We start from the raw sequence: 20,931 nt of genomic DNA, 5'->3' as shown, positions 1-20,931 counted from the left end.
TGGCTTAGAATTGGAGATGAGCATCAACCCCTGAAGTCAGACACGACTAGACTTAGTGTCAGGGGAAAACCTTTACCTAGCTTGAGTGGTAATAATAATAATATAATAGCCTTATTTATATTATTAGCATAGCACAATATTGCCACTGTATATTACTCACCCGGTGGTGCAGCATATTAAAGCACTGAGCTGCTGTACTTGTGGACTGAAAGGTGCCAGGTTCGAATCCAGGGAGCAGGGTGAGCGCCTGCTGTCAGCGTAGCAGTTCGAAAACATGCAAATGTGAGTAGATCAATAGGTGAAGGTAACGGCACTCCATGCAATCGTGCCAGTGGCCACATGACCTTGGAGGTGTCTATGGACAACGCTGGTTCTTCGACTTAGAAATGGAGATGAGCACCAGAGTCGGACAGGACTGGGCTTAATGTCAGGGGGGGGGGGGAGGAAGGGGCCTGAGGTTGTGAGGAATGGTGGGAGTTGCAGTCCAAAACACGCAGGACCGATACTCGCAGTGAGTCACACAGGAGAGAGAAAGAGGGATTCTTTCATCCTCCTTATTTATTATTTATTTATTTGCAGCATTTATATTCCGCCCTTCTTTCTCACCCCGAAGGGGACTCAGGGCGGATCACATTACACATATAGGCAAACATTTAATGCCTTTTAACATAGAACAAAGACAAGACAAACATAGGCTCCTTGCGGGCCTCGAACTCATGACCTCCTGGTCAGAGTGATTCATTGCAGCTGGTTACTGGCTTGCTCTCCAGCCTGCGCCACAGCCCGAGCCTACATTCCCTACATTCCCAATTGCCAAATCTTTTCAGCCACCCTTCCAAAGAACCCTAACTCCCTTTCAACAGGATAAACCCACAAAGTTCTTCCATCTTTCGTTTATTTTGCATATTATTTCTGTATAATGTCGTTGGGGTTGCGAGAAAACCATGCAGCTGCCAGATGGTGCAAAATACGGGGCGAAGGAAGGCCAAGCGCAGGATTTACTCAGATGGTAAAGAGACTCCGCATCCCCTGAGGCTTCTAGTCCTGCAGTCCCTCCAGACCCGGGAGCTGGGATGGATCACTCCGAGGAGGCATCCTTGCGTGGCCGGCCCCTTGGGCCATTGAGAACCGTGATTCTCCCCTTTGCGAGCCGCACTGCAAGCCCCTCTTTGCAATCTGCAGTGTGAGGTGCAAAATGCCAGGCTTCCCCATATCTAATTAAGGGAGGACGAGGGGGAGACGGAGGAGTGGATTGGACATGCTGATAATATTGTGGGTGAACACGACAGATCCTCCGGCTTTGGTTCTGACTCTGAGGCTCAATGTGCTGCAGGATGAGTCAGCCTTGCAGAGGAAGCAGAGAGAGCAGGGAGGGAGGGAGGGGGGGGGAGGCAGGCAAAGGCCGGGGCTGATACTACACGTCCAGGAGCTTTGTCATCCGCTTGATGTCAGGCGCCCACGCAAGAGATGGGAATACCTGCCTCTCGGCCTCGCTCCTCCTCCCAAACAAGAGAAACAGACGTTCAAACCACGGCCAGATATTTCTGTGAATAGGCTCTTCGTGAAGGAGTGCGTATTACATATTTAACCAGATGTTGGTTCTATTTCAGTTTTGTCTGCGTTGCAAGAGTTTGCCTATTTTCAGATGTGAAATGTGGCCTTGATTTTGTCTACTATAGTGGTTCCCAAACTATTTTTTGACCAGGGCTCACTTTGACTAGGGATCACTTTAACCAGTAACCACTTTGGCCAGGGCCCACCTTGACCAGGTACCAATTTGACTAGGATAATAATAATAATAATTTTTTTTTATTTTTTTTTCGTGTCAGGAGCAACCGGAGTTGCTTCTGGAGTGAGAGAATTGGCCGTCTGCAAGGATGTTGCCCAGGGGACGCCCGGATGTTTTTGATATTTTTACCATCCTTGTGGGAGGCTTCTCTCATGTCCCCGCATGGAGCTGGAGCTGACAGAGGGAGCTCATCCACACTCTCCCCAGGTGGGATTCGAACCTGGCAGCTTTCAGGTCAGCAACCCAACCTTCAAGTCACTTAGTCCACTACGCCATCTGGGGGCTCCAATAATAATAATAATAATAATAATAATAATAATAATAATAATAAACAACTTTATGTTTATATCCCGCCACATCTCCCCGAAGTGACTCAGGGCGGCTCACAACAGGGACAAGCCTGAACAACAACAACATATTTAACATAAACTTAAAACATTCCAACAATACACAAAATAAAATAATGGACAAATACATTAAAACCCAAGCAGATAAAATCAGAGTAATTAAAAGCAACCCAGTGGGGACAGCAACCCTAGGATCTGTCAGAGTAATTTGCAGCGCAGCAGTAGTCGGATGGAATCAGTGGAATGCAAAACTAAGAGACACCAGAGACTTTGGTAAAACTATATACAAGTTTTACTGTAAGCAGTAATAATCAAAACAAAACACAGGACTCTCACTCTCAGCAGACAGCACTCGACTCAGAACAGAACTGAACTGAACTGATGCAATCAGTCAAGCATACACACTTGTGTCTGGACACTCCCCAGTTCCAGCCACACATCAAGGTCATCACAGCTTCTTAGTAATTAACTCTTTCCAGACTATGTTACACTCTGGATGATGCAATACAGGCAAGACACAAATTTCATTTAAACACTACCAATACACAAATCCCACATTAACACGATCCACTTTGACCAGGGACCACTTGACCATTTGATTGATGTAGCAATGTGATTTCTTTGAGGTATGAGGTAGCTTCCTATTGCTACTTTGTTTGGGCCGAGGCTTTGACCACATGGTTGGCCTCCCATTTTCCTTCTTCCCAAGAGCCCGAGAAGGGGCTGAGCCCCTGAGGCGCCTGTTAGGGGACAGGGGGCGGAGCTAGAGGAGTGGGTGTGGCTTCTTCCCAAGAGCCCGAGACAGGGCTGAGCCCCTGAGGCGCCTGTTAGGGGACAGGGGGCGGAGCTAGAGGAGTGGGTGTGGCTTCTTCCCAAGAGCCCGAGACAGGGCTGAGCCCCTGAGGCGCCTGTTAGGGGACAGGGGGCGGAGCTAGAGGAGTGGGTGTGGCTTCTTCCCAAGAGCCTGAGACAGGGCTGAGCCTCTATACCTCTCCTGGGGCGCTTCTTGGGACACAGAGGGCGGAGCTAGGGAAGGGGGCGGGGCCTCCTTCCAAGAGCCTGAGACAGGGCTGAGCCTCTATACCTCTCCTGAGAGGCCTTTTAGGACTAAAGGGCGGGGCTAGGGGTGGGGGCGGGGCCGCTTCCCAAGAGCGGGAGACAGGGCTGAGCCCCTGAGGCACCTGTTAGGACACAGGGGGCGGAGCTAGAGGAGTGGGTGTGGCTTCTTCTCAAGAGCCCGAGACAGGGCTGAGCATCTATACCTCTCCTGAGGTGCTTGTTGGGACACAGAGGGCGGAGCTAGGGAAGGGGGCGGGACTTCCTTCCAAGAGTCCGAGACAGGGCTGAGCCTCTATACCTCTCCTGAGAGGCCTTTTAGGACTAAAGGGCGGGGCTAGGGTGGGGGCGGGGCCTCTTCCCAAGAGCGGGAGACAGGGCTGAGCCTCTATATGTCCCCTGAGGCGCTTGTTAGAACACGGGGGCGGGGTATAGAGGTTCAGCCCTGTCAGTCACTTGGGAAGAGGCCCCGCCCCCTCCTCTAGCCCCGCCTCCAGTGTCCTGGCAGGCGCCGCAGGACAGGGATAGAAGCTCAGCCCTGCCTCAGAGCTCGTAACTCCGCCCATCCCTGTCCTGGTGCGGAAGATGGGCCACGGATGATGGGATTTGCAGTACCTTAAAAGATTCAGCTCCAACTTCAACATTTCGCTGAGACTCGAACGAATGATGGGCCTGGACAAAACTTGGCACACGGATTTTCCATGACCAACAGAACATACTGGAGAAGTTTCGGGGAAACCAAACTTGATTTTGGGAGTTACAGTTCACTTACATCCAGAGAAACAATGCCCCCACCAACAATGGACTGGGACCAAACTTGGCACAGAGGAGCCCCATGACCACATGAACATGTTGCAGGAGTTTGGGGGGATGGACCTTGTTTTTGGGAGTTATAGTTCACCTGCATCCACGAGGGACCTGGCCCAAACCGAAGTGATATTATCTAACATCCCAAAACAGACAGTGCCTTCCTGTAATAACCAAGGGGGTTAAAAAGAACCGGGCCAAGGGGAGGCCCATTTTCAAGGCGCCCTGTCCCTTTAAGGGGCGCGACCTCACCAACATGGCGGCGGCGGGAGCCATAGCAACCGCATCTGTTTTTAAACCCTCCCCTTCCCATCATGGCGGCTGCGCGGCGCCGGTCACCTGACTCGGAGGACACGCCCCCTCGCCGAGGCCACGTGACAGAGAAGGCGGAAGTTGGTGGCTCAGTCGGGAGAAGACTCGGTGGGAGCCGGTGAGTGTTGCTTCTCTCTGGCCTCACAAAGCGGGGCTTCTCGGCCAATCAGAAACGCCTATGCAAATCCGGGATGGGCTTATGCAAATACTTTCGCCTTGATTGACAGGCTGAGTCCTGGTCCTCTAGGGGCGCTCCTGGGGCCCCTCTGCACTGTAGAATTTAATGCAGTTTCATACCGCCTCAGTGCTCAGTGGGTCATGGCTATGGAGTTATGGTTCAAGATAAAGGTCAAGAGTGATTTGTTGCAGCTAGCCGCTCACCAGCCTGCGCCACAGCCCGGCCCTTCTTCCAAAATTAGTACTAATATAAATCTACAAACTGTCAGGAAAACCGATGGTCTTGCTAAATTCTCAGCTTACGTCTTTCCAGAAGTGCTTTAGGATTCTGTGTTAATTTTTGTTAATTTTAGTCACAAGAGTTGCACACATTAGCCAAAAAATTAACTTACAATCACACTTTAACTGAATTGTTTCAGCGTATCCATATTACTGAACAAAGCACACGGAAATAGGAAGTCGGAAATCTAAAAACAGGTTTGAAAAAACACCTGACGCTTCAGCGAGATCAACTCCATATCCAACTGCCTAGCCATATCCAACCTACTCACATTTGCATGTTTTTGAACTGCTAGGTTGGCAGAAGCTGGGGCTCACAGCGGGAGCTCACTCCGTTCCCTGGATTCAAGCTGCCAACCTTTCGGTCTACAAGTTCAGCAGCTCAGCAGTTTAACTGGCTGCGCCACTGGGTTCAACTCGGTTGCTAACTCCCAGAATCCCAGAATATGATATTAGTTGAAAGTGGTGCCAAACTGCATTAAATCCAACAGTGTAGACCGGGCACGGGTAAACATTTCACCTCGGGGCTGCATTGTGGGCACACGCTGGGTGAGGCGGCCCGATGGGACTCCCGTTGACCTCCTGCTCACCCCATCCTTATGCCGGGAGGAGGGGGGACACGTGGTGCCCGAGAGCGCTTAAGGGGGCTCTCGGCTGCGGGGTGCCTGCCTCCGCTGTCCTTTCTGCACAAGGGTGGGGCAGACATTGTTATGCCAAGGGGACAGGGAAACCCAGGGGGGCTTGAGGGGGGCGCATACAGCCCCCAGGCCTGGTGTAGACGCACCCCCTGAGCCCGATGGCACTCCTCAGCAGGACGTATACTAATAATAATAATAATAATAATAATAATAATAATAATAATAATTGAACTTCAAAGACTCTGGCAGAAACCAGTACAGGTGGTCCCGGTGGTGATGGGCACACTGGGTGCTGTGCCAAAAGATCTCAGCCGGCATTTGGAAACAATAGACATTGACAAAATCACCATCTGCCAACTGCAAAAGGCCACCCTACTGGGATCTGCACACATCATCAGAAAATACATCACACAGTCCTAGACACTTGGGAAGTGTTCGACTTGTGGTTTTGCGAAACGAAATCCAGCATATCTATCTTGTTTGCTGTGCCATACAACGTCGTTGTGTTGATAATAATAATAATAATAATAATAACTTTATTTTTATACCCCGCCCCATCTCCCCGAAGGGACTCGGGGCGGCTTACATGGGGCCTGGCCCGATACAACAATCAAATATCAAAACACAGCAATAAAACAGTTATCCAATAAAAACATCAATTACAGTAAAAACAATAATTAAAATCAACATAAAACATACAATATTAACACTGGAGACTAATTCATAGAACCCAGGCAAGGTGCAACATGGGCCGAAATGGGGAAGGTTTTTTACTGAAGTTTTTGCAGTATAAGGACCGCACAATTAAACAGGAAGTAACACTTTCGAACCAGGAGCGGAACATTTCCCAAATGTTTCTCCATGGTGTGTTTCCCGTCCCTTTCCAGGCGCATCCTCTTCACTCTCGGGAGATGCCGTCGGACAAATCCACCCAGGACCCTCCTCCAGTCTTCCAGTTTACAAACTGCTGGATTCTGAAGAACCACCAACTGCAAAGGTGAGCGTTGGCCTTGGGTGACGTTGCTTTCCTTCCCCTTTTCCCTGCTTGGGTGGTTGTGGCATGCTGACTGTGCTGGAAATTGGCAAAATTGCTGCTAGATGGGAAAGAGCAGGCTGGCTTTCCGTTCAGTTTACTGGCATTGACGTGCTTGGCGTTGTTTGTTTATTTATCTACCGTATTTATATTTATATTTTTAAGATTCTGGATTCACAAGGTCTAGTGAATGAAAGGACATTACCTCGGTGCATGGTAATGTTTTATTATTGTATATTGGTTTTTATGATGTTTTAAATGTTTTTAGTTTTTAATGCCTTTTTTTCTTTTTGAACTGAACACGTCTACCTATATTTTATAATGCGTTTTATCTTATAATGTGTAATCTAATCTCACATATCTACACTGTACATTTTATAATGTGTTTTTATCAGTTATAATTTTTTAACTGATTTATATTGTACTGTATAATTTTTTATATATGCATTTTATTGTTAAGCCACCCTGAGTCCCCTGTTGGGTGAGAAGGGCGGGATATAAATATTGTAATAAATAAATAAATAAATAAATATTGTATTGTTGATGTGATGGCACTGTGTTGCCAATTTGTAAGCCGCCCTGAGTCCCCCAGGGGAGAAGGATGGAGTAAAAATACTGGAAATAATAAATAAATAAATAAATATATTCTGCCCTTCTCACCCCAGATCAGGGCGGATCACAGTGCACATATATATACATGGCGAACATTCTGCCTCATTATTAGACATGCAACACATTCAGACAGACAGCAGAGGCTATTTCACATTTTCCCAAGTAACGAAGGTGGAGGCATTACTTTTCATTCAACCCTTGCCTCGAGCTTGTGACCTATGGATGGAAGGGAAGCCCTGTAACGCGAGACAGGCCTTTCTTCCAGGGAGGACCTGTGGGTGAGAGGCGGGAAGATCCTCGACCCGGAGAAGCTCTTCTTTGACGAGAAGAAGCCCGCCGACGTTCAGCTGGACTGCCAAGGCTGCATCGTTGCGCCCGGGTTCATTGACGTGCAAATCAACGGTAAGGCCTGGGCGTTCTTCCCGAAGGTCAGCCTCCGTCCCACCACGTCCTTGTGTGCAACCCTCCTCCAGATGCTGGACCACAACTCCCGTATTGCTCACCCTTAGATCTCAGAATCAGCACCTGCGTGGGGGAACTCAGGGCTATAAATCAGGAGCAGGTGCAGCCAGCTCTTGCTGGTAACAAACTGACTCTAATGCCTAAGCCTTCGCTTCCCTTGTGCCTGCTTCGAGTGTGCATCTGGGAAACTGCTCCTTGTTGTTTCTTCGTCTGAAGTAAGACTACTCTTGATTTGGGATTTTATCTGAGACTTAAGAACTGTGTCTGCATTAAGACTGCTTTACTTTCTTTTTGCAGCATACAACAGCATGTGCTGTGCTTTATGTTTTGGCTGACGTAAAGCCGTTTTCATTACTTGCAATGTTCTATGAAGGCTGTTCTTGAGAGACAAATCAGGACAGCCTTGATGGAACTGGGCCTGACTCTCCTGACCTACCGTATATACTCAAGTATAAGCCGACCCGAATATAAGTCGAGGCATCTGATTTTACCACAAACAACTGGGAAAACATTGGATCAAATACAGTATTTATTTATTACAACATTTATATCCCGCCCTTCTCACCCGAGAGGGGACTCAGGGCGGCTTACAATAAACACACATTTAAAAATTATACAATACACTATAAATCAGATTAAAATTATTAACTTACATCAACATTCATAAAAACATTATAAAATACAAATGGGTGTGTATCTAAAGTCATTTATCCAAGACTCACTTATCCAAGCCTCTGGATTATCCAAGCCATTTTTGTCGTCAATGTTTTCAATACATCGTGATATTTTGGTGCTAAATTCGTAAATACAGTAATTACAACATAACATTACTGCGTATTGAACTGCTTTTTCTGTCGAATTTGTTGTAAAACATGATGTTTTGGTGCTTAATTTGTAAAATCATCACCTAATTTGATGTTGAATAGGCTTTTCCTTAATCCCTCCTTATTATCCAAGATATTCGCTTATCCAAGCTTCTGCCGGCCCGTTTAGCTTGGATAAGCGAGGCTCTACTGTAATAATAAACACAGTAAAATAATAAATGTAATAATAACAATAACAATATCAGAGTGAAATAGGAATGTATCAATAGTAATAAAATTAGAGTAAAATATATGTAGTAATAATAATAATAATAATAATAAAGTAAAATAATAAATGTAATGATAACTATAGAGTAGAATAATAAATATACCCTATATACTTGAGTATAAGCCGACCCAAATATAAGCCAACCTGGACCCTCGCCCGAGTATAAGCCAAGGGGGACTTTTTCAGTCCTAAAAATTGCTGAAAAACTCGGCTTATGCTCTATACAGTAACTTGTCAAGGAATCTTCTTCTTCTTCTTCTAGGAGGTTTCGGGGTGGATTTTTCTCAGGCCACAGATGACGTTGCATCGGGAATCTCTCTGGTTGCCCAGAAAATACTTTCCCACGGAGTGACTTCCTTCTGCCCAACGCTGGTGACCTCTCCGCCATCTGTATATACTAAGGTGAGGAGACCGTTTACATCTACATCCCGTCCCCAAGTTACAAACGTCCCACTTACAAATGGTTCCTGGTTAAGAACGGGGCTGAGACAAAAGCAAGTTGAAAGTTTGACAGTACAAAGCCCAGGTCGGGGTGAGCTCCTGGCCTTAAGCCCAGCTTCTGCCTACCTAGCGGTTCGAAAGCAAAATGTGAGTAGATAAATAGGTACCGCTTTAAAAAGTGGAGGCATTTAAGGCACCCATAAGGAAAATGCTGGAGATTTGTATATATATTATTTGTATATATATTTGTATGTGTGTATGGATATATATCTATCTATCTGGAGTTAAACTTTAGAAATGTCCCTCTTCTGACTTACATACAAATTCAATTGTCTGTACTGACAGGCCTCTGATTTGTGATAGATTGGCAAGGTTTCTTGACCTTCAAGTGGTTAACCATGACAGCCACCAATTGGTTCCTTCTGACCTCAGTGTCACTGCTAACGTGAAGACGTTTGGCCTTTGGTTTTGTTTCTTTGTGAGAAACGTGCACAGAATTTCACCCAAAATATTATTTTAATAATTTGTTTACATGCATTAGAGATCATTACAAGGCCTTTTAGAACCTCCACCCCAAATTGGGACTTTTTATTCCATCCTCGAGGGACACAACTACACCCCGTGCAGCCCATGATCCATACATTGTCCAGCTGTGTCTCAGATTACGGATTGTGATTAATTATGAACTTTCCGACCACTTCTCTCTACCCAGGTTCTTCCCCAGATTTGTGTAAGAAACGGCGGGCCCCACGGAGCCGGCATCCTGGGTAAGAGGCCTGCTTTAGTGTCCGATCCCTCATAGTGCAGGAATGATGGGAGTTGGAGTCCAAAACACCTGGAGGGCCCAAGTTTGCCCATGCCTGCACTATGTTGTTGAAGTCAATCAAACACTTTCCTTATTGAGACATGACACATCTGACAATACAGTTCCATGCGTGGTGCGTTTTGATACCCTGCAATGCCTTTCGGGTTCACGAACGCACCGTCCAACACACATTTTGGTGCCTCCAATGCCAGCCCTGTTCCCGGATATATTGGACCTCTCAATTCCCAAAAAATGGTACCACTTTGCCCTAGTTTTTTGAGATATGGAATTACCTGCACTAATAGAAAGGCCATGCTGACTAGACCACTGCTTCTTAAACTGTGGGTCCCGATCCCACACAGGGTTCCCACCGCTCAGGGTTGGGGGCAGCCTCCTTCCATACTGTCCCCAACGGGATGCCAGCCCCGGTGTGCCACGTTGCCTCACGTGCCCGTGTCTCTTCTCCACCTCGGAACAGGGGTTCACCTGGAAGGCCCGTTCATCAGCCGGGAGAAGAAAGGTGCGCACCCGGAGCCGTACCTCCGCACCTTTGAGACCGGAGCGTTCCAGGACGTGCTGGACACTTATGGCGGCCTGGACGGGGTGAAGATTGTCACCTTGGCACCCGAGATGGAAAGAAGCGGAGAGGTAATCCGGGAGCTGACCAAGCGGGGCATCTGTGTCTCGGTAGGTAAGTGCTGCTCTTGGATTCCAGAACAACAACAACAACAACAACAATAATAATAATAATAATGCTTTGAGGAGTTTCTGATTTTTGACTCCAATGAAGAACCTGCTTTGATTGAAGTCAAAAATCAGAAACTCCTCAAAGCACAGCAGACAAAAAACCAGTACAAGAAAGCTGCACTACAAACTAGAGCTGGCAGCTGGCACAACAAAACATTGCATGGAAAGTTCCTTGATACAATTGAAAGAAAAACTGATAAGGAGAAGACCTGGCTCTGGCTCACAAATGGGACCCTGAAGAAGGAGACAGAAGGCCTGATCCTTGCAGCCCAGGAGCAAGACATCAGGACAAAGGCCATTAAGGCCAAGATCGAAAAATCAGCTGATGACCCAAAATGCAGACTGTGCAAGGAAACCGACGAAACCATGGATCATCTCCTCAGCTGCTGTAAGAAAATCGCACAGACAGACTACAAACAGAGGCACAACTATGTGGCCCAAATGATCCATTGGAACTTATGCCTCAAGTACCACCTCCCAGCAGCAAAGAACTGGTGGGATCACAAACCTGCAAAAGTCTTGGAAAATGAGCACGCAAAGATACTGTGGGACTTCCGAATCCAGACTGACAAAGTTCTGGAACACAACACACCAGACATCACAGTTGTGGAAAAGAAAATGGTTTGGATCATTGAGGTCGCCATCCCAGGTGACAGTCGCATTGACGAAAAACAACAGGAAAAACTCAGCCGCTCTCAGGACCTCAAGATTGAACTTCAAAGACTCTGGCAAAAACCAGTGCAGGTGGTCCCGGTGGTGATGGGCACACTGGGTACCGTGCCAAAAGATCTCAGCCGGCATTTGGAAACAATAGACATTGACATAATCACAATCTGCCAACTGCTTTAGACTTTGGGTATACAAAAGGTAAACGTTACCCCTTGACATTAAGCCTCTAAGCTTTAGTATTTAGAATATGCATGACACTCTTTTTTGTTTCTGATGATTTCCGGGCTCAGAGACTCAAACGCCTTCTCCTCCGTTTCCAGGCCACTCTGTCGCCAACCTGTCCCAAGCCGAGGAAGCGGTTCGTCATGGCGCAACCTTCATTACTCACCTCTTCAATGCCATGTTACCTGTGAGTAGCACATACATGAGCCCAACCACAACACGGGATTCGGTGTATGTTCTTGAATTTCTGTTCCTCCTGGAAATATGCAAAGTTTTGAGGTCTATTTTTATTTTTACAATTTAATTTTATTGGTATCTAGTTTTATTTTTGCAATGTAATTTTATTGGTATCTCTTTTCCTTTTTGCAATATAATTTTATTGGTATCTAGTTTTATTTTTGCAATGTAATTTTATTGGTATCTCTTTTTCTTTTTGCAATATAATTTTATTGGTATCTAGTTTTATTTTTGCAATTTAATTTCATTGGTATCCATTTTTATTTACGTTTTCCCAGGGTTTTTTTTTTGTGTGTGTGGTAAAATTAGATCCCTCTGTTTATATTTGGGTCGGCTTATACTCGAGTAATAATAATAATAATAATAATAAAACTTTATTTATATCCCGCCACCATCCCCAACGGGGACTCGGGGCGGCTTACATGGGACCATGCCCAGGACAATACAATATAGCAAAATATAAAAACAACATATCATAATACAATTACATCCGGTTATTTATTTATTTATTTATTTGCAGTATTTATATTCCGCCCTTCTTTCTCGCCCGGAAGGGGACTCAGGGCGGATCACATTACACATATAAGGCAAACATTCAATACCGTAACATAGAACAGAGACAAAGACAAACTCAGGCTCTGAGCTGGCCTCGAACTCATGACCTCTTGGTCAGAGTGATTTGTTGCAAGCTGACCAAGAGGTAATACCCCGGGTAATAGCATTTCAATGGGAAAATTCGCTTTGAGGTACGAGCAATTTGAGCTAAGAGCTCAGTCGTGGAACAAAGCAAACTCTTAACTCGAGGTATCGGTGTGTTGGTTGTGTTTGTGGTCTGTGCAGTTCCACCACCGGGACCCTGGGATCGTGGGGCTGCTCACCAGTGACCAGATCCCTCCCGGTCGACGAGTCTTCTATGGGATGATATCGGACGGGATCCATACCAACCCTGCGGCTCTACGGATCGCCCACCGTGCGGACCCGAAAGGTTTGTTGACCCTGGGTGGGCAGGACGGAGGCCCGTGCCACTAATAACTCGATGGTGAGACCAGACGCCGATGTAACCGGGACCATTGTATCCCTGTAGGGCTGGTCCTGGTGACGGACGCCATCATGGCGATGGGCCTTCCACCCGGTAGACACACTCTGGGCCAACAGGTAGTCGAGGTGGATGGGCTGAACACCTACATTGCAGGTGAGTGTCCTGAAGAAACCTGGGTAGTTGAAGTGTTTGCAGTAGGCCGGACATGGGCAAACTTGGGCCCTCCAGGTGTTTTGGACTTCAACTCCCACCATTCCTAACAGCCGGTAACTTGCCTAGTTTCTAACAGACCTCACAACCTCTGAGGATGCCTGCCATAGATGTGGGCGAAACGGCAGGAGAGAATGCTTCTGGAACATGGCCATACAGCCTGGAATGCATACAACAACCCTATTATTATTATTATTATTATTATTATTATTATTATTATTATTATTATTATTTCTCACAACCTCTGAGGATGCCTGCCATAGATGTGGGCGAAACGGCAGGAGAGAATGCTTCCGGAACATGGCCATACAGCCTGGAATGCATACAACAACCCTATTATTATTATTATTATTATTATTATTATTATTATTATTATTATTATTTCTCACAACCTCTGAGGATGCCTGCCATAGATGTGGGCGAAACGGCAGGAGAGAATGCTTCCGGAACATGGCCATACAGCCTGGAATGCATACAACAACCCTATTATTATTATTATTATTATTATTATTATTATTATTATTATTATTTCTCACAACCTCTGAGGATGCCTGCCATAGATGTGGGCGAAACGGCAGGAGAGAATGCTTCCGGAACATGGCCATACAGCCTGGAATGCATACAACAACCCTATTATTATTATTATTATTATTATTATTATTATTATTATTATTTCTCACAACCTCTGAGGATGCCTGCCATAGATGTGGGCGAAACGGCAGGAGAGAATGCTTCCGGAACATGGCCATACAGCCTGGAATGCATACAACAACCCTATTATTATTATTATTATTATTATTATTATTATTATTATTATTATTATTTCTCACAACCTCTGAGGATACCTGCCATAGATGTGGGCGAAACGGCAGGAGAGAATGCTTCTGGAACATGGCCATACAGCCTGGAATGCATACAACAACCCTATTATTATTATTATTATTATTATTATTATTATTATTATTATTTCTCACAACCTCTGAGGATGCCTGCCATAGATGTGGGCGAAACGGCAGGAGAGAATGCTTCTGGAACATGGCCATACAGCCTGGAATGCATACAACAACCCTATTATTATTATTATTATTATTATTATTATTATTATTATTATTATTATTATTTCTCACAACCTCTGAGGATGCCTGCCATAGATGTGGGCGAAACGGCAGGAGAGAATGCTTCCGGAACATGGCCATACAGCCCGGAATGCATACAACAACCCTATTATTATTATTATTATTTCTCACAACCTCTGAGGATGCCTGCCATAGATGTGGGTGAAACGGCAGGAGAGAATGCTTCCGGAACATGGCCATACAGCCTGGAATGCATACAACAACCCTATTATTATATTATTATTATTATTATTATTATTATTATTATTATTATTATTTCTCACAACCTCTGAGGATGAGCCCTGTTCTTTCTCCCACCCCCCCAGGGACCAAAACTCTGAGCGGCAGCATCGCGAGCATGGACACCTGTGTCCGGCATTTCAGGGAAGCCACAGGTAAGGCAAAACTTTGGCAACTTCGAGGGAAAATGTCCTGTCTTTGCAAGAAGCCAAAGTCTCCTCCGCATTTTATCCTTATCTCCCAGAGGTGTGGTTCCTCTTCTTGAGAGGTCGAAGGCTACTCGATGGCAAAACCTCCCCTATCTCGGCCATGTTAGACTCTTGACTGTTTCATTGCAAAACACCATGACGGATAATGTTACGAGGGTTGAATGAAAAGTAATGCCTCCACCTTCGTTACTTGGGTTTGGATGGGAATATTTTAATAACCCAAACGCAGAAATAATCCTCTTTAACGACCACTATTCACTTTTCCACATCATCACCAGACCATTGGATATATTTGTGCCAACGATGAACACGTTTTCTGAATCCGTCACGGAAGAAGTTGACACTCTGTTTCTGCAACCGGCGTCTCACAGGACCCATCGTGCACAGATCTTCCGATAGACGAGCAAAGCTATAATGTGACCCACATGTTCTTGTTGTGTTTTATACTGCTACTGTTTTTATTCGGGCTTGGCCCCATGTAAGCCGCCCTGAGTCCCCTTCGGGGAGATAGAGGCGGGGTATAAAAATAAAGTTATTATTATTATTATTATTATTATTGTGAAATGCCGATTATTTATTTATTATTTATTTATGTACAGCATTTATATTCCGCCCTTCTTTCTCACCCCGAAGGGGACTCAGGGCGGATCACATTACACATATAGGCAAACATTCAATGCCTTTTAACATAGAACAAAGACAAGACCAACACAGGCTCCGAGCGGGCCTCGAACTCATGACCTCCTGGTCAGAGTGATTCATTGCAGCTGGCTGCAGCTGGCTTGCTCTCCAGCCTGCACCACAGCCCGGGCCTATGCTTGAAAATTCCTCTCTGAGGGATAAGACGATCGTCTTGAATCAATCTGTCCACCTTTTGCTTGTGAAACTCAGTGGTTGCTGTCACGGGACATCCAACTCTTTGTTTGTCGTGCTACGAAGGTGGAGGCATTACTTTTCATTCAACCCTCGTAATAACTGGAAAGGTGTTTCTGTGCTGAGGAGTGGCTCTGAGCCTGCAAACCAGATAGACATGCTGGATTTCATGTCACAAAATCACAAGTCAAACACTTCTCAAGCGTTTAGGACTGTGTGATATTATTATTATTATTATTTTATTATGACACAGCAAACAAGATAGATATGCTGGATTTCATATCACAAAATCACATTATTATTATTACAGTAGAGTCTCGCTTATCCAATGTAAACGGGCCGGCAGAATGTTGGATAAGCGAATATGTTGGATAATAAGGAGAGATTAAGGAAGAGCCTATTAAACATCAAATTAGGTTATGATTTTACAAATTAAGCACTAAAACATCATGTTATACAACACATTTTACAGAAACAGTTGTTCAATACACAGTAATGCTATGTAGTAATTACTGTATTTATGAATTTAGCACCAGAATATCATGATATATTGAAAACATTGACTACAAAAGTGCGTTTGATAATCCAGAACGTTGGATAAGCGAGACTCTACATTATTATTATTATTATTATTATTATTATTATTATTATTATTATTATTATTATTTCTATCCAGCTTTTCTCCTGTGGGTGGGATTCAAAGCGGCGTACAATATATAAAATTCATACGAATACATCCCACCACAATACATAATCAGTTAAAGCATCATGTCCCAGTATTAAAAAACCTAATTAATATATCAAATAAAACTATTAAAAAACTTACAGCAGGCACCATTTAAAGATACAGTAGAGTCTCAGTTATCCAAGCTAAACGGGCCGGCAGAACGTTGGATAAGCGCATATGTTGGATAATAAGGAGGGATTAAGGAAAAGCCTATTAAACATCAAATTAGGTGAGGATTTTACAAATTAAGCACCAAAACATCATGTTAGACAACAAATTTGACGGGAAAAGCAGTTCAATACGCAGTAATGTTATGTTGTAATTACTGTATTTACGAAAATACCATGATATATTGAAAACATTGACTACAAAAATGGCTTGGATAATCCAGAGGCTTGGATAAGTGAGGCTTGGATAAGCGAGACTCTACTGTATTATTATTATTATTATTATTATTATTATTATTTCTATCCGGCTTTTCTCCTGTGGGTGGGATTCAAAGTGACAGAAATTTGACAGAAAAAGTAGTTCAATGCACAGTAATGTTATGTTGTAATTACTGTATTTACGAATTTAGCACCAAAATATCATGATATATTGAAAACATTGAGTACAAAAATGGCTTGGATAATCCAGAGGCTTGGATAAGTGAGACTCTACTGTATTATTATTATTTCTATCCGGTTTTTCTCCTGTGGGTGGGATTCAAAGCAGCGTACAATATATAAAATTCATACAAATACATCCCACCACAATACATAATCAGTTAAAGCATCATATCCCAGTATTAAAAAACCTAATTAATATATTAAATAAAACTATTTAAAAAACTTACAGCAGGCACCATTTAAAGATATCCCTAACCTCCGGCTGCTGAAGTTATTTGTCAAGCATGATCAAAATACTTGACTGCATGGCCCACATGGTCTCTCCCAGTTCTGCGATTAAGTTAAGCTATAACTGAAGCTTCAACGGTGACAGCCAAGCCTGCGCCCGCTGTTCTGATGGCGTTCATGTTTTGCAAAAGGCTGCTCGGTGGAAACGGCCCTGGAGGCGGCTTCTCTCCATCCGGCTCAGCTCTTGAACATCGAGGACAAGAAGGGCACCTTGGATTACGGCACCGACGCAGGTGAGCCGGGTTCGCGTGGTCTCCCACCCAACCAGTGGCCGGTCCCAGCTCTGCTTCGTTCCAGTGTGAGCAACACAAAGACCCTGCTTGGAGGTTGCACTGGAAACTTGGGGTTTATATATGACGTCTAGCGTGGGAGAAAGAACTCGATTTCTGTTGGAGGCAAGTGTGCATGTCACCGTTGTCCACCTTGATTAGCATTGAATGGCCTTGCAGCTTCAAAGCCTGGCTGCTTCCTGACTCAGGGAGTCCTTTGTTGGGTGGTGTTCTCTGGCCCTAATGGTTTCTGCCCAACAAAGGAATCCCCCCCCAGGCAGGAAGCAGCCAGGCTGTGAATCTGCAAGGCTTTTCCATGCTAATCAAGGTGATTAACTGCAACATTCCCATTTGCCTCCAGCAGACAAGAGTTCTTTCTCCTACCTTGGACATCATTCCACAGATATATCAACCCCACTTGCCTCGTTTCCAACAGACCTCACAACCTCTGAGGATGCCTGCCGTAAATGTGGGTGAAACGCCAGGAGAGAATGCTTCTGGAACATGGCCAGACAGCCTGGAAAACTCACAGCAACCCAGTCATTCCGGACATGAAAGGTTTCCTTTGATAACATTCTGCTTTTGACAAATATTAGAAGTAACTGACCAGCAGTGGCCGGAAGTCTCTGCTTCCTCTATGCGTGACCTTGTTTCCGTTTCCCGCAGATTTCCTGTTGCTGGACAACGGCCTCCGCGTCCAGGCCACATACGTTGCCGGCCGGCCGGTCTGGAGGGAAGAAGGCTTCACGGTCTGAGACGGGGACCAGGACGGGCAGAGAACCAACACCGGTTGTTTTGCTTCACAACAAGCGTTGCTTTCCAACAAACTGCGACAGAACCAAGTTATTTTTCTCCCCTTGCCTTAGAAAGCGGAGCTGGCTGCACCCACCGCACACCCGTCCTGCGGTCGCAACAAAGCTCACGCACAGCCATGGGAAACATCTCCAATGTCCCTGCGTGAAGGCAAACGCATGAGAGGGCATCGGACCCATGGCATCAGGACGGGGAAGCCCCGTTGCGTGGCCACTTCCTTCCGACGTCGCCTCTCTCGTGGACTTTTTTGCCGGACTGGCATTTTGTGGACCATCGTCTGCCAGGTTGCTGTGAGTTTTCCAGGCTGTGTGGCCATGTTCCAGAAGCATTCTCTCCTAACGTTTCACCCACATCTATGGCAGGCATCCTCAGAGGTTGTGAGGCATGGATAAACTAGGCAAGGAAAGGAAAAAATATCTATCTGTGGAGAGTCCAGGGTGTGACAAGAGTCCTTTGTCAGTCGGAAGTCAGTGTTAATGTTGCAATTAATCACCCTAATTAGCATTGGAAAGGTTTGTCTCTTGCCTGGGGGGCATCCTTTGTTCAGAGTCATTAGCCGTCCCTGGGGCTCCTCTGCCCTCAGAGTGTTGCTTCTTTTTTGTCAAATATTTTTATTAAAAATTTTATATTAAAGGATATGAGAAAGAAAAAAAAGTTTGCACATCGAAAGTGGGAGAACATTGTTTGTTTATAGTAAAGTAGGAAATAAGATAGAAGAGAGAGAGAGAGAGAAAAAAAAGATTTTGTTGACTTCCATCTAACTTTAACTGGTTCATCCTAAAAAAAACCCAACTGTATATATAAAAATTCATAGATCACCGCATCCCCTTCATCCTCGATAACCTCAAAGATTGTCTCTAAATCAGCAGATAGGTTCCAATTTCATTTGTTTTAGATAGTCCTTTACCAAGTCCCAATTCGTCTCTTTCTTCGGTAAACCTTGATTTGAAGATAACCAATATGTGAGTTCATCACCTCTATAACTTTATTTAGCCATTCCTCCTTATTCGGAATCTCCTTTCGTCTCCAAAACTTCTTATTTACTGTTCTGATTTTTGAGTTTTTTTTAATACCGGGAGCCAGATTTTGTTCATTTTCATGGTTTCCTCCTTTCTGTTAAAGTTGTGGATTTCAATGGCTTCTCTGTGTCATCTGACATGACTACACCCTGGACTCTCCACAGATATATATTTACTTTCCTTGCCTAGTTTATCCATGCCTCACAACCTCTGAGGAGGCCTGCCATAGATGTGGGCGAAATGTCAGGAGAGAATGCTTCTGGAACATGGCCAGACAGCCCGGAAAACTCACAGCAGCCATGAAAGCCAGATTTCCACCACAAGCAGTGTGTGAGTTAACTACCGGTAATAATCATCATATCAACTTTGGCCTTCTCTCCTGGCGCTTGGACTGCAATTCCCACCATTCCTTACAGCCTCAGGCCCTTTCCGCTTAAGCGGCTGAGGGGGAAAAGGAAGGGGCCTGAGGCTGTAAGGAATGGTGGGAATTGCAGTCCAAACGCCTGGAGAGAAGGCCAAAGTTGGCCCATGCCTGGGTTAAAATCAACCCACTTACAAAGTAAAGAGCAGCCACTTATTCCAACCTGTTTTTATGACCGAATAAAACCGACTGCATATAAAGATCGTTGGCTCTTAATAACACAATGGTCTGTAGGGTTTTCCAGCTCCAGTTGTGTAACGGCGGATTAGTCTTTGTTGAAATATTAGAGTTCTATAAGAGATGTTGTAGGTCTTCTGAATGAGCACAGACTACGTTATCATCGGCATATTAGAGTTCTATAACAGATGTTGTAGGTCTGCTTCGGAAGGTGCATAGACTATGTTATCATCGGCATATTAGAATTCTATAAGAGATGTTATAGGTCTTCTGAATAAGCACAATGTTATCGGCATATTAGAGTTCTAATAGAGATGTTTTCTTCTGAATGGGCACAGACTACGTTATCATCGGCGTATTGGATTTCTATAAGAGATGTAGGAATTCTTCTGAATGTGTACAGACTACATTATCATCGGAATATTGGAGTTCTATGAGAGATGTTGTGGATCTTCTGAATGTGCACAGACTACGTTATCATCGGCATATTAGAGTTCTGTAAGAGACGTTGTCTTCTTCTGAATCTGCACAGACTACGTTATCATCTAAATCTCTATATATAAAAGAGTGATGGCATCACGGCGACCCACAAAACAACAAAACTACAGGCCCCCCAACCTCGAAATTTGACAACACAACCCATCATCCACGCCTCTAGGTTGATACAACAAAAAGAAAAGAAAAATAAAGTCCTAATTAGAGAGAGAGGAATAATTGCTTTTATCCAATTGCTGCCAGTTAGAAGGCTAAGCTCCTCCAACTTGGTCTCCTAGCAACCCAATAAAAAATAATAAAAAACACTAAAAAATTAATTCAATAAAATACTATAATAACAGAAAATAATAAAATAAAATAAAAATAATACAAGAAAATAATAAAATATAATAAATAAAAAGATAACTTACAATAAAATTAATTTAAAAAAATACAAATAACGTCAAATAAAAATTACACAATAATTTTTAACCAATACCACCACCACTTTGCCACAGCAACGCGTGGCCGGGCACAGCTAGTGTGTTATATAGCTGTGTGGAAGGGCCTTGAGTCTACACTGCCCGTTAATCCAGATCAAATCAGGTAATCTGTATTTTATAGGCAGTGGGGTATAAGCCAAAGTGATGCCTAGCTCTGCCTGTCCCCTGAGCTGAGTGGGTTGCTAGGAGACCAAGTGGGCGGAGCTTAGCCTTCTAAGTGG

General features: G+C 44.6%; 1 protein-coding gene across 1 annotated transcript; it reads left to right on the top strand.

The window, feature by feature from the left end:
• Nucleotides 1-3,758: 3,758 nt before the first annotated feature.
• amdhd2 (amidohydrolase domain containing 2) lies at nt 3,759-19,759 on the top strand. Its single transcript, XM_062964512.1, has 12 exons — nt 3,759-4,429; nt 6,293-6,402; nt 7,316-7,452; nt 8,867-9,006; nt 9,758-9,812; nt 10,329-10,541; nt 11,587-11,675; nt 12,566-12,710; nt 12,810-12,917; nt 14,416-14,484; nt 17,166-17,267; nt 17,970-19,759. Exons 2-12 carry the CDS (start codon nt 6,317-6,319, stop codon nt 18,056-18,058), a joined length of 1,233 nt encoding a protein of 410 aa, XP_062820582.1. The 5' UTR covers nt 3,759-4,429; nt 6,293-6,316; the 3' UTR covers nt 18,059-19,759.
• Nucleotides 19,760-20,931: the final 1,172 nt, after the last annotated feature.

The sequence above is a fragment of the Anolis carolinensis genome, unplaced genomic scaffold (assembly GCF_035594765.1).
Source record: "Anolis carolinensis isolate JA03-04 unplaced genomic scaffold, rAnoCar3.1.pri scaffold_13, whole genome shotgun sequence".
In the NCBI taxonomy this organism is placed as follows: Eukaryota; Metazoa; Chordata; class Lepidosauria; order Squamata; family Dactyloidae; genus Anolis; species Anolis carolinensis.
The sequence above is the reverse complement of the archived record's forward strand: the minus strand, read 5'-3'. Positions and strand labels throughout refer to the sequence as shown.

Coding starts and splice junctions, on each gene's coding strand:
- amdhd2 (XM_062964512.1), top strand. CDS start 6,317: ATGCCGTCGGACAAATCCACCCAGGACCCTCCTCCAGTCTTCCAGTTT. Junction 10,542..11,586: donor GGGCATCTGTGTCTCGGTAG/GTAAGTGCTGCT, acceptor CTCCGTTTCCAG/GCCACTCTGTCGCCAACCTG. Junction 11,676..12,565: donor TCTTCAATGCCATGTTACCT/GTGAGTAGCACA, acceptor TGGTCTGTGCAG/TTCCACCACCGGGACCCTGG.